The 13,087-nt window shown below is 40.8% G+C and overlaps 1 protein-coding gene across 1 annotated transcript in view; it reads right to left on the bottom strand.

The window, feature by feature from the left end:
- The window catches only part of LOC135932564 (uncharacterized), a 38,968-nt gene extending 34,679 nt beyond the window's left edge, over positions 1 to 4,289 (bottom strand). The window contains exon 1 of the mRNA XM_065470048.1: positions 4,201 to 4,289. Within this exon, the coding sequence (XP_065326120.1) occupies positions 4,201 to 4,237 (37 nt within the window). The 5' untranslated portion in view covers positions 4,238 to 4,289. The remainder of the gene's footprint in view (positions 1 to 4,200) is intronic.
- Between the last annotated feature and the right edge of the window lie 8,798 nt (positions 4,290 to 13,087).

Raw genomic sequence — 13,087 nt, 5'->3', positions numbered from 1 at the left:
GTCAAAAATATAGTGATGTATTTGTAACGTAATGGGTAACTGAGATTCAAGAGAAAAAAATGAAACTTGGATGCATAAGTATTTTGCACCTCATAAGTGAGTTGAAAAGACGTTAATGTAACTTTTGGTCACATTATTGCAAATGGAGGTGGTTAAATTTAAATAGATACTTTCGATGTCACAGGTAACTTGACAGTAAAATATTTGTCATATTACAGAAAATGTGAAGAGAAAAACCTGAGGTAATAATTCGGAGTGTTACAAGTACAGTGGTTTGCAAAAGTATTCGTCCCCCTTGAACTTTGCCCCAATGAAAACCATGATAAACATTTTTCATTTTTCAGTCCAAATTTATTATAACAAAAACTAACTCATTCCTTTAACGTTAGGATTTCATCTTAGACTACTGGCCTTAAATTTGTAATGTTTTTTTATCTGTCCGCCATTTTTCCACATTTGAAGCATGCATTAAATGTGCCCCTGCAAATAAAATACTGATGGATCAAACTCAGTGTTGGTGCCAATCTTTGACCAATATAAAGGCCTAATCATAATAACAATAAAATATTACTTGAAATGTATTTTATAAAAAATATTTAAGGTTTTTGTTTTTTTTTCGGCTAAAATAACAGTGCGCTCATGTAAAGACACTGGGATTTAAAGGGTTGAAACCCCAAAATATATAATTAATACTTGATATGAATATTTTAGGCAGAAGTAGTTTTAAAAGAGTGACTCAGTTAAAGTGGAAAAATATTAATATACAATTTTATAGGGCATGGCGGTTTTTTGGCCTTAGGACCACGAGTGTAACTGTCATGGTCCTGGGTCGGTGACCCAGCGCTTTAAGTTTATTATTATCCTTTTTCTAGTTTATTCTGATTTTGTATTTGTTCTTAGGGTTTGAGTTGTGTGTTTCTTTCATTCCTACCTGTGTCTCTCCTTTGTGTTCTGTTCGTGTCCCCAATTGGTTGTGTAAAACAGTCTGTGAGTTTCCTGCTTTACTTTGTAGGTTTGTGTCTTGTTATGTCCATCAGTTCCAGCTGTGTCCCCTCCTGTCTGCCATTTCCTAATTACCTGGTGTGTGTATTTATATTGCGTGTCTGCCTGTGCTCCTGGTCGCGTCGTCTGTGTCCATTCCCTATGTTTCCCTACGTCTCCCTGTTCTGCCGTCCTCATCTGCCATCTCTGAGTTTCTCCCGCTGACCTTATGTTCCAGGTTTGTTTGTTAGTTTCACCCAGTTTAGGTTTATGTTCAGTCCTGCCCTCACTTCTGTTATTTTCACTGTAAATAAACCTCCACTCGCATCTCCATCACGGTCTGCATCTTGGGTCCTCATTTATTCATCACACGACTGCTGCCCGAGTCGTGACAGTAACTATATTTGAAATCACCCTGAGACGCATGGTACCTAAGTAAATAAAAGTTATTCTAAACTTCCAATCCCACAGATAAAGTTCCCAGTTGAAACATGTGGCTCTGCCCTGTGAACTTTGGTTCACACTGGATTCTTGTGGTATGTGTTCATTTAGTTATTAATTAGCGTAATTTGTTGTGAAGCAGTTTCTGGATGAATGTGTTATTATTAAATTGGTTTTCATTGGCAAAAACTATTTTACTTTCTAATTTATTTATTTTCTTTAGATTGTCAACATTTCTAGACCTCAGGGGGAATTAATATTGTTATGACAGGAAAATTCTGCGCAACTGGAGGTATGTATGATACTGAGGTATTATTGTTTGAAAAAACATTTCTCATTTCATTATGAATTGCTTTTTCAACTAGGAATTTCTTGAGGATGCGAGGGCATGAAGACACCCTGGAGTGGCAGTTGCAGACTCTCCAACACAATAAGCAACAGGATTCCAGCAGTTGCGGAGTTTTACTGTTAAAAGCACTTATTCAAATGATTCAATTTATTGTAAACTATAATTAAGAGTTTACATTATAAATATGATAAATCTCACAGTTTGTAGAAGACTATCTTGCTTTTGGAGAAGTCAGTGGGGTGTTAACCACTACGTAAGCAGTTGTGCTGGAGCGAATGGAGATAGCTTGCATCCTACTTGAACATCGAGGTAAGTCCAGTAATGTCCTTATCATGTTAGAGTGTGTACTTCCAATTTAAATAGTGCTTTATAAACAGATTATTATTATTTTTTTATTAAAGCTGCACTTTGTGAAAAATATATTTAATTTGTTACAAATTAAATGAAAATCTGTTTTTTTTTAATTTATTTATATTTTTATCAATTAAAGAAATAATGTTTGAACAACAGCAAATAAAAATGAATGTGTTTTAGGTAACACCGAGGACTACTGCATTGTTTGCTCTGTGTTGCATGCTGATTGTCACGTCTGGGGCAGCAGTCGTGTGGTGGAGTGAATGAGACCCAAGTTGCAGACAGCGGCGGAGGTGTGAGTGAGTTTATTTACAGTGCACAATAACAAAGGCGAAGGCAGAACCGAACATAAACCTAAACTGGGGGAAAACTAATAATGACAAAACACGAAACCATAACTCACAAGGTCACACGCAGGGAAAGACATAAGGAGGTACGCAGGGAATAGAGAGCTGGAAACAGAGAGCAGGATGTGGAGCAGAGAGACGCAGAGATGACTAAATGACGCAGAATAACACAGACGAACCTACGGGGAACACAGGTAACCAGACACTATATATACACATGCTGAGGAACACAAAACAGCAAACCGGAGGGAGGCACAGCTGATCCTAATTACACAGATGAGACAGGGAGAGCACAAAACGGAACACAGAGGAGTCACACATGGGACTACGAAGTAAAACAGGAAGTATACACTGACAAAACCAAGAACACGAAATTGACCGGGAGCATAACTATAACCAAAGACCTAGAACATCCAACCCCAAATACATATAGACAGAACATAACATAATAATAATGATGGTAATAATAATAACAATAATAATAATAAACACAAAATGCTGGGCCAATGACCCAGGACTATGACACTGATGCTGACCGCAGCATGATTGAAATGGTCAAAAAAACCACAACAACACAAGTCTTATTATCATTGCTTGCTAATCATGTTTAAAATGTTATCTAAAGTATTTACCAAAAAGAATATGAGCCATTAATTTTTCCTTTCCAGGTGCAGTGTGATTCTTGCCAATGATGGGCACATTTTGAATGTGCAAAATATAAAGAGAGCAATCTTGAATAGAAATGCAAAAAAAAAATGAGGAAAACATGTAAAACGTTCTAATAAAAACAGCTGTCTTTTCCCCTCCATTTCTTCTTGTATTCTGTGTTAACATTAGATGAATGTGTGCAGGAAGCACGTTTTGATAGTGATTTGGCCATCAGAACGACCTACCTATAGATATGTACGATGGAGGCATAAATCACGTAAGGACGTATTTTCTGATAAGGTAGTACGGATTGTGTGGAAACCTTTTATAACTCAGTAGCATTAGATTGCTGCATTATAAAGATTAGCAATAGAATATTGTTGCATTGAAGTATGAGAGGGTTATCTTAAGGTCAGGCCTTCTTGTAAGGGTAGGTTTCTGTGTAGCTCTAAAAGAGAAGTAGTCAGGCAGGAAGTAACACTTACAGGAAAGGGTGCAAAACAAGCATTAACAAGTGTCTAACAGCACTGGAGAAGTATAAAGAAAGGTATAGATCAGCGTAGAATGGAAAACAGAACTTAGTAGCGAAGCTTAAGGTGCATAGAGAGTTCATGTAAAGGCCACCCACACATAGAGGAAGTGTGAGCATGTGCAGAGAAAGTAGAAATAGAAGTTGGGGCAGAAACCATACAAAGATGTTTTTTATTGAAACTGTGCATGAAGAACACAGAGTATTAAGAAAACAGGATAGGGAGATGCTGAATGAGGAACTCTGAAAAAGTATAAGTGCCCGTCGGATCTGCAGCAGGCTTTTGTACATGGTGAATAAAATTGTCGAATTGAATAAGCGTTCGTCTCGGAGTCATTTCTTGTTCCAGGTCAGAATCAAAGGATCAGGGGGGAAGTCCAATCTTCCATCAATTGATAGACATGACTATAAATTTACGCAAAGGCAGGATATTTTCACAAAGTAGGACGTTTTTCAGAACAGCGCAGACATGAGGCTACTTTACCTGAGTGTAACACTTCCGCTCACAGAGGACTGTCTGCGGAGCTGCTGCAGGTTAAACAGAGACTTACCATTCATAAGGAGCAGGAACACCACCAGCGTCTTCATCCTTCTTTAAAAGCAACTCAAACCGACACAAAGTCCCGTTAAATCCTCTGCTGACCCAACAAACCCACAGCTGGACAGACCTGCAGCTTCCAAACACCCCCACACACAAAGTTTACTTTCGGTTGAACAGGAAGTTAACAGGAAGGGGGACTCTACATCTACGTGCACAAAGGTTGGTGTAACAACAGCACTGTTGTTGACAGACACTGCTCTTCTGACCTGGAGTTCATGATGGTGAGGTGCAGACCCTCTTTTTTTGCCTAGAGAGCTAAGTGCTGTAATAATCACGGCAGTCTATGTAGCACCGGACGCTAATGTAAACACAGCTCTCTCTCTGCTGCTAAATGCCAACACTTCTCACCAGAGCGCCCATCCTAATGCCATCCACATCATAGCAGGGGACTTTAATAAGGCAAATCTCAAGACTGCTTTACCAAAATTTTACCAGCATGTAAAATGCTCAACGAGGGGAAAACACTCTGGATCATGTGTATTCCAACATCAAGCACGCTTACAGAGCATGCTTGATGTTTCTCCTCCACCCAGCATACACCCCCCTCAGCCGGCAAACAAAGCCCATAAAGAGGACCATCACCACCTGGCCCAAGGTCGCTCTCCCCCGATTGCAGGACTGCTTTGAACACACACATTGGGATGTCTTCTACAATGAAGATCTGGCAACATTTACAGATACGGTACTGTCTTACCACAATTACTGTATTGGGAACGTCACTGTGGAAAAGCGCATCCAGGTGTTCCCGAATCAGAAACCTTGGATGACGAGCCAGATCTGTATGCTCCTCCGGGCCCGTGATACAGCCTCCGGGTCGGGTGACAGAGCATTGTACAGCACCGCTCGAGCCAACCTGAGGTGGGGCATCAGAACAGCCAAAGCAGAATACAAGAGGAGAATAGTGGAACATCTTAACGACCCCAGACAGGTGTGGCAAGGCGTACAGACTATTACCAACTAGGCCCAGCGGCTATACTTCCTAAGGGTGCTCAGGAAAGAACAACTACACCCCCCGCTGCTGGTGACCTTCTACAGATCCACCATCGAGAACCTGCTGACCAATGTTCCCTCTAATTTTTCATGTGTCTGAGTGAACACACAAATTCCCCAATACTTTTAATTAACTGCTTTAGCCCACTTACAATGATATCGGCGAGAAATAAAAAATGTAATCCGATCCATTAAATATCAAAAAAGCACCTCACAAAACTTGCGACATGGCGTAACTCGGCTCATAACCGTAGCACGTCGGAGCAGTATGCATCACGTGATAGGACTCTGTGCGAGACCTGTCGGCGGTCTGGTTGAGCATTTGGAGCCTCGCTACCAAACAGGCATTTCATCTCCGAGGAAGTTATCCCAGAGAGAAGTAAAGCAAGTGTGTAAGTTCATCTCTAAATGTTTGTAAAGCGTTCCAGCGTTAAGCTTAACAACCGATATATGGAGCAACTGCCTCTCTCTCTCCCTCCCTCTCCTGCTGCTACTTCAACTGCTTAATGATCAGCTGATCGGCTTTTCTGTCGCGAGTCCGTCTCTCTTGTTTTTTTTATCGCCCAATTCGCGCCAGAAAGAGGAAACCAGCGGCTGAACAACAGCAGCACGTTTAACCTTGATAAGCTGTTGTTAGAATATATTTAATATTACTTTCTACACCAGGATCCTTTTTCTACGTAGCTGACGGCTGGTAACTGTGCAGGCGCGGATCTAGCAAAGTTTAGCCAGGGGGGCCGATAGGGCATGAACAGGGAAAAGGGGGCACAAAGACATACTTTTCTTTCTTATTCTCATTTAAAATGTCTAGCTTTGAATAAATAATTATCTGAATCTTACACCCAAAGTTTTAATCTGATGTAAAATGTATAGAAGTCCACTACTGTATATAGTAACTGTTAAGTCTAATATACCCTAGTAAGCTATAGTACTTTTTCCTTTGAGAAGATACCATCTGTGCAGTCTGCAGTTCTGTTGAAGAAAGATGTTGAATCTATTTAATTATTCTTGAAAAATAATTGATTTCTGTGCTTTTTCTTTCACACTGCATCAAATTAAAGTTGATTACGTCAATTAAGCATCATGAGGAGGAGGGCGGGGGGTGGTTCCCTTTTTTTTTTTTTGCTGGGAGTTTGCAACCCTATTAGTTAGGTTGCTTACTCTTTAAAATACCAGAATACGGAGGATGGTGTAGGTTCAAGTTTATTAGATTGATCAGTATTGCTGAACTATGAAATATTTTGGGTGCAGTGTATTTCTTGCATACAGGTATAACAGAATAGCTTTAGTGTTTTTTTAAAAAAAAAACTTGAGTTTGAACTTATACAAAATGCAGCAAGATATTAAAAAACAGTTTTATTGATTAAAAAACACACTATATCGGATTCATATCGGTATCGGCAGATATCCAAATTTATGATATCGGTATCGGACATAAAAAAGTGGTATCGTGCCATCTCTAATTATGAGTATGAGTCTGTGGTCTGGGAGAGAGTCTGTAACTCTCTGTCTGCAAAATACAGTATATAATGACCAATGTTGGGCAATTAATTATATAGTTACTTCTTCAAAAAAGTTACTGAGTTTTGCAAACAACAAAGTTTTTTGCAGCTGTTTACCTAAAAATGCAGCCAAGGCGTTTTTTTATATAAACATTTCAAACTATTTACAGAACAATCAGCTGTTCTGCATCAAATTTGATGCCACACAAATTATTTGTGCCACTCCAAAAACTAATTTCTGTCCACTATGAGATAAAGGAGAACAACAGCCTGATACCTGCAGGCCTGACAACAGGAGATGTATCACTCCTGTAACACCTGTAACATTCAGCAGTCGCCTCATTGTTCTGACACACACAACAAAACTATTGACTACACTACACACTGACTACACAAGATTTGCGCTAAACGTCTCAAATCTCTCACATCTCAAACCACCGCTGTCACTCCTAAAACTTCCCCCCTTCCTAAACAACTAAATGCCATGTTGCCATATCATGTTTTGATTGGTCGACATGGTACATTTTTCGACCAATAGGAAAGGGTGGGTTTTTTTTGGTGTTGTCTTTGCTCACAGACGGAGAGTGCTTTTGAGCGTTTTCCTTATAAAACATCGTTTTTACCAGGGCTGGAGGGTGTATGTTATGATTCAGTGTTATGGATATTGTTGTACTGTGTTTTTTGTCTGCCACACCAGAGGGTGGCATAGTTTGTGTCCTGTGTTATTGCTGCTATGTGAGTTCCAGGTGGAGGCTGACCATTGGTGGAGGACTGGGAGAGGCCGGCTATAAATGAGGACCCTTCTCAACTGGCACGTCCCCCCCCCCCCCCCCCCCCCCCCCGCCTACTTCCTGTTCCCAATGAACTGTGCATGTGGCTGCGTGTGAATTTGTATTCTGGAAGCTTTTTCCATGTTGTAAATAGTGTTGTATATTGATGTAAATAGTTGTCAATATTTAATTTTACTCGGTAGCTGTAGGGGTGAGAAGCCATTTTTCTTTGGGAACCTTTTCTCCTGTTTTAGGTTAGGGAGGCAGGTAAGACACCTGTAATTTTCTTTTGGGGTTTTCTGTAAAGGTAAGCCAGCTGCATTTCATTTCTAGAGTTTTTGGTTTGTTGTTTTGGCCATGCTCACCCTGACGCCCGCTACCTTTTGGGCCTTAATAAACTGACTGGCTGTTGTGAAATCCGTGGCAGTTGTGTTTTTGGTTCGTCTTCCTTGAGAGCAGGGAGTGTGGGGGCAGTTCTCCTTATTTTTATTTTCCGTATGTTGCACGCCAGGTTTCCCTGGGCTGGGGTGTAACAATAGTTTTTAATGTGCTAAAGCATGTTTGCCCTTTTATAGAGCTGTTTCTAATGTCGTTATACTATGTATAATGACAAAAAAGGCTTTCAGTTCAATCCTGTTTAAATCTGATTCATGAGGCAGTAATAAGATCTGCCACAGATTAATAACATAATGTGAGTTATGGAACAGCCTTAATAAATTAAGAGTAATATCATCACCTGTCATTAACTTTCACTTAAGTCAAAGCTTTCATTCATTTGAGATCTGACATAGCCTATTATCAATGTGATTTATGATATGTCTCATGTACTCATGAGAAAAGAAGTCAAATATGACTCTTTAATATTTCTTTTAAATTATCTATGTTGAATCTATCAAAATTTTAAATAATAAACAATTAAATAGTAAAAGTGGGAGATGGTGACATGAGTGGGAATCTGTTTTGTATTTTTTTATTTTACTTTTATTGTTAAATCAGTAAAAAAAAATCATAATAAAAACTATTAAATTGTAGTCATGCTTTTTATGAGTGTGATGTGATTAGTGGTAGATCCTGTGTTTGTGTATCTCAGCCTATGAGCAATCATTGAACCAACCTTAAAGAAGGGTCTTCATTTGTTCTTGGAAGATGTTTCTGCTCTCATGTGATACCTGGAGAGTCTCAGGTATGTTACTCCTGTCACCTTGGAGGTGGTGCTGAGGGTGATTGATCCACTATTGATCATGTGAGTCACCACATAAAGTATGAAACATGGCGTGGGTCATTACCAGTGTTGGGTAAATTACTTTAAATTAGTAACTTAGTTACATTACTAGTTACTTCTATCAAAAGTAACTCAGTTACAGTATAAATAAAATGTTCACATTGTCTTCCCAACAGTTTCACTAACATCTACACTGGATGGCCAGGAAGCATTCGCGATGTCTTCTCAGGCGCTTCTCCGGCGCTGATAATTGGCGTCTGTCTTGTGTCAGTGACGTAAAAGACGGATTTAATGCGACATGACTGTTCAAACAGCAGTCGCTTTCTAAAACATCGGATATGTATCTGATTCAGTACCACATACGAAAGTGACCTAGATCGGATTTGAAAATATCAGATTTGTGCCATTCACACTGTCATACCATGATCGGATAAGGGTCGCATAGGTTTAAAAAAAATCGGATTTGATGCGCTTTCGCCTGCAGTGTGAACGTAGCCATATAGACACAGACACAAACATGCATTCCCACCCTCATGCACACATATACAAATACTTAGCACTCACCCAACGTAAGGATAATAATAATAATAATAATAATAATAATAATAATAATAATAATGGATTGCATTTATATAGCGCTTTTCGGGGCCCTCAAAGCGCTTTACAATTCCATTATTCATTCACTCTCACATTCACACACTGGTGTAGGCAAGCTACTGCTGTAGCCACAGCTGCCCTGGGGCAGACTGACAGAGGCGAGGCTGCCATATCGCGCCATCGGCCCCTCTGGCCTAAATGTACATGTACACACAATCACACTCCCAAACATACTCTATACCCCGGGTCCAGGTACCCTCGCCCCCAGAGGGGGAAACGGCACCTAGACCCAGGAGATGTTACCCTTTCCCCTGGGGTGGAGGCAAGCAGACCGCCCCAGGCTCCGCAGCAGCAGGGAGGCCCCGCATCCCAGATCCCAACGGCCAACACCTCCTCCCAGATGGTATTCACAGATGGTATCTTCCCAAAGGAAAAAGTACTATAGCTTACTAGGGTATATTAGACATTTAACAGTTACTATATACAGTAATGGATTTCTATATATTTTACATCAGATTAAAACTTTGGGTGTAAGATTCAGATAATTATTTATTCAAAGCTAGACATTTTAAATGAGAATAAGAAAGAAAAGTATGTCTTTGTGCCCCCTTTTCCTGTTAATGCCCTATCGGCCCCCCTGGCTAAACTTTGCTAGATCCGCGCCTGCACAGTTACCAGGATGCTCCATATATCGGTTGTTAAGCTTAACGTGGGAACGCTTCACAAACATTCACAGATGAACTTACACACTTGCTTTACTTCTCTCTGGGATAACTTCCTCGGAGATGAAATGCTGGTTTGGTAGCGAGGCTACAAATACACACAGCCGCTCTATCACGTGATGCATACTGCTCTGACATGCTACGGTTATGAGCCGAATTACGCCGTGTCGCAAGTTCTGTGAGGTGCTTTTTTGATATTTAATGGATTGGATTACATTTTTTATTTCTCGCCGATATCCGATCCAGTAATTTACGTCAGTATCGGACCGATACCGATACCGATATGTAATATCGGATCGGTCCATCTCTATTACAGGCTGACTTTAATGTGTTTCTACACATGCTTGTCCTCTGGTCATGTGATCATGTGGTTTGTAGGAACGCTCCTCTTCCTCAGAGGATCCAACTGTGCTTCCTCTCCTCTCTCCTCCACCTGTTACAGTGAGGGAACGTCCTCCATGATGGAGGAGCTGCTGGAAAGTGCTGAGAGTTTCCTCCAGAGTGAGACCTCTGTCACAGTTCAGAGGATCTACGGCAGCAGAGACAAGGACAGATTTCCATGTACATATTGAAATGATCTAAGAGGCCCTGAGAGCTCCCTATGATCAGGGCTATGAGGGCAGAGACAGCTAAGAAGCTGCTGCTGACTTTGAGTTTAGACGCTGAGATGGATGCAGGTTTGTGAGCAGGAAACAGAAGCAGGGATGGAAGATAAGATCCTCATGACCATAGACAAGAACATCAAGCAGGTCAACATGATTCAGAGAGATGCCAGAGAACAGCACACACTCAGGTCACTGCAAAGTTTCACCTTCAGATAAAAATGTTTGGTGTCCACCAAAGGAAAATCAGCAGGACTGTGATTTTACAGCATTTTTATAAGTGCACTTTCATTTAAGCTTAAATACATTTTAATTTGTCCAAGGGCCAAAATAACAGGAACACAAACAGACTGGTGTAAATTCAGCTCACACAGACTCGTTTTGTTCTCTACATGCAGACCAGCTGTGCTCATATGTGCAGTTACAGCTCATTTAGAGGCAGGAATATCCTGCTATGTCCCTGTTAGGACCTGCTTCTTTGACTGCTCACCACTCAAACAGCTTCATGAAATTAGCAGTAAGAGCAGATGTGGATCCACAGCAAACATGTATGTTGGTCAGAATCAATGAAAGAAGCTCAGAAAGCTCTTCAGTGAAATCAGTGTTAGAAATGAAACACACAGCACAGCATGCTGGGTAATTACAAGGACTCCCATCAGGCACAGGGAGGCACGTCCCCTTAACTACTCATGCTGATTAACACAACACACACATGTTACATGCACTTCTCTCCACCACTACTAGATGTCTCCACACTCTGTGCTGACTCCAATGAATGATCAGAGCCGCTGAGCCTGTTTGCAGACAGAGGAGGAGCTCCTGGTGATCCGTGTGGGACTAAAAAGCTCTGATAACGTCCATCCAGCAGCTGATAACAGGGACATTTGGTGCCATGTCAGAGCTGCACAGTCAATCATCAGTTTGGCTCTTTAGTTTGAAGAGTTCAAAGCAGCAGCAGAGAATCTAAAGTGTGTCACACAGCACCAAGTTTCCTTTGGTCACATATGAAATGTGAGTCAGAGCTTCAGCTACACAACAACACACACACAGCAGCTGATTGTAACATGAGCTCATCTGAAAGCCACCAAGAAGAATCCAGTGATTTGAAAGTTGCTGCTTTGGATTGTTAGTTTGATCTGAATCAGAATCCAGTGTTTGATGGAAATCTCCTCCTGCTGCACTTCAACACATTAAAGAGAGAGAGATGATGATGAGAGCAGAGAGAGGAAGGTGTACTTACCGTGCAGGAGGATCACAAACACCACAAACATCTTCATGTTCCTGTCAAACTCAGAGACTCTTTAAAAGCCCTTCAGGACATCAGCTCACAGCAGCTCTCACTTTCCTCTGCTGATCATCTACTGACACTCTCACACTGCTCACACTGTCACAGAGTTCAGCTTCACACTTTGTTAAAGCACATCTGTGGAATGAAGTCCGGCCAGCCACAGATCACTTCTGAGGAAAGAGGAGGACGTTCAGCCTCCCAGTAGTGTAACTGCTCCAGGTTCACAGCGACACACAGAAAGTTCAAAGTCCTGTCACATGACCGTCATTTACAACCAGCCCAGAGCAATTTTGTGAATCAAACACAATAAAACTGAAATATGAAGCTTTTGTGCTTCACTGAGTTTATGTTAGCATGGATGCTACACACTGCACACACACAACTACAGGAAGCTTCACTCTGTGCTGTACATCAGTGTTTGTGGGATTAATGTGTTGATTTCAGCCTGAGCCAGAACCTTTTTTAATCACAGGTCACAGACTCCTGTGATTTCAGACTCTTTGTGGAGACACTGAACACACCTTTGACCTCCACCAACACAAACAGCTGCACTAAGAAACCAAACAGCGTCTGATATATATGAATGTGATTAATCTGAGAGACCATTATAGTTTCAAAGACCAACAAAACTCACTGAAACTGTGTGTTTGCACAAAGGCTGAAATGTACATGTGTGTTATTATTTCAGATTCATGCACTGAGCTTTAAATCTGTCATTAAAGTGTTCACATGTAAACCAGGCTGTTTTTGTCACTGCACACTTTACTCGGAAACACATGCAGACATGTTCTTCTGTAAATGAAAGAGGGAAACAGAAGTGGTGCTTTATGTTGATCTCAGCTCTACAATCAGGAACGACAGGGAAATAAAAGACAAAGGATCCCAGCAGGAAGAAGAAATGATTAACTATACATGAAATCAAACACTCTGAACTCTGGACTTCAGATCATGAACAGATGAAGGTTTTAAGACAGAAATTAAACTGTGGTGGGGTGTGGTCTGCAGTGTTGTTGCAGAGGAAGAGGACGAACCTGAGCAGCATCCACAATTACCCCTCACCAGCTTACCAACTTTTAGTAAAAGTTACATAAATTAAAAAAACTCAAAACTCAAATACAGAGTTTAAGAAATAAACGGTTCAATG

Source organism: Pelmatolapia mariae, linkage group LG3_W, assembly GCF_036321145.2.
Source record: "Pelmatolapia mariae isolate MD_Pm_ZW linkage group LG3_W, Pm_UMD_F_2, whole genome shotgun sequence".
Lineage (NCBI taxonomy): Eukaryota > Metazoa > Chordata > Actinopteri > Cichliformes > Cichlidae > Pelmatolapia > Pelmatolapia mariae.
The sequence above is the reverse complement of the archived record's forward strand: the minus strand, read 5'-3'. Positions and strand labels throughout refer to the sequence as shown.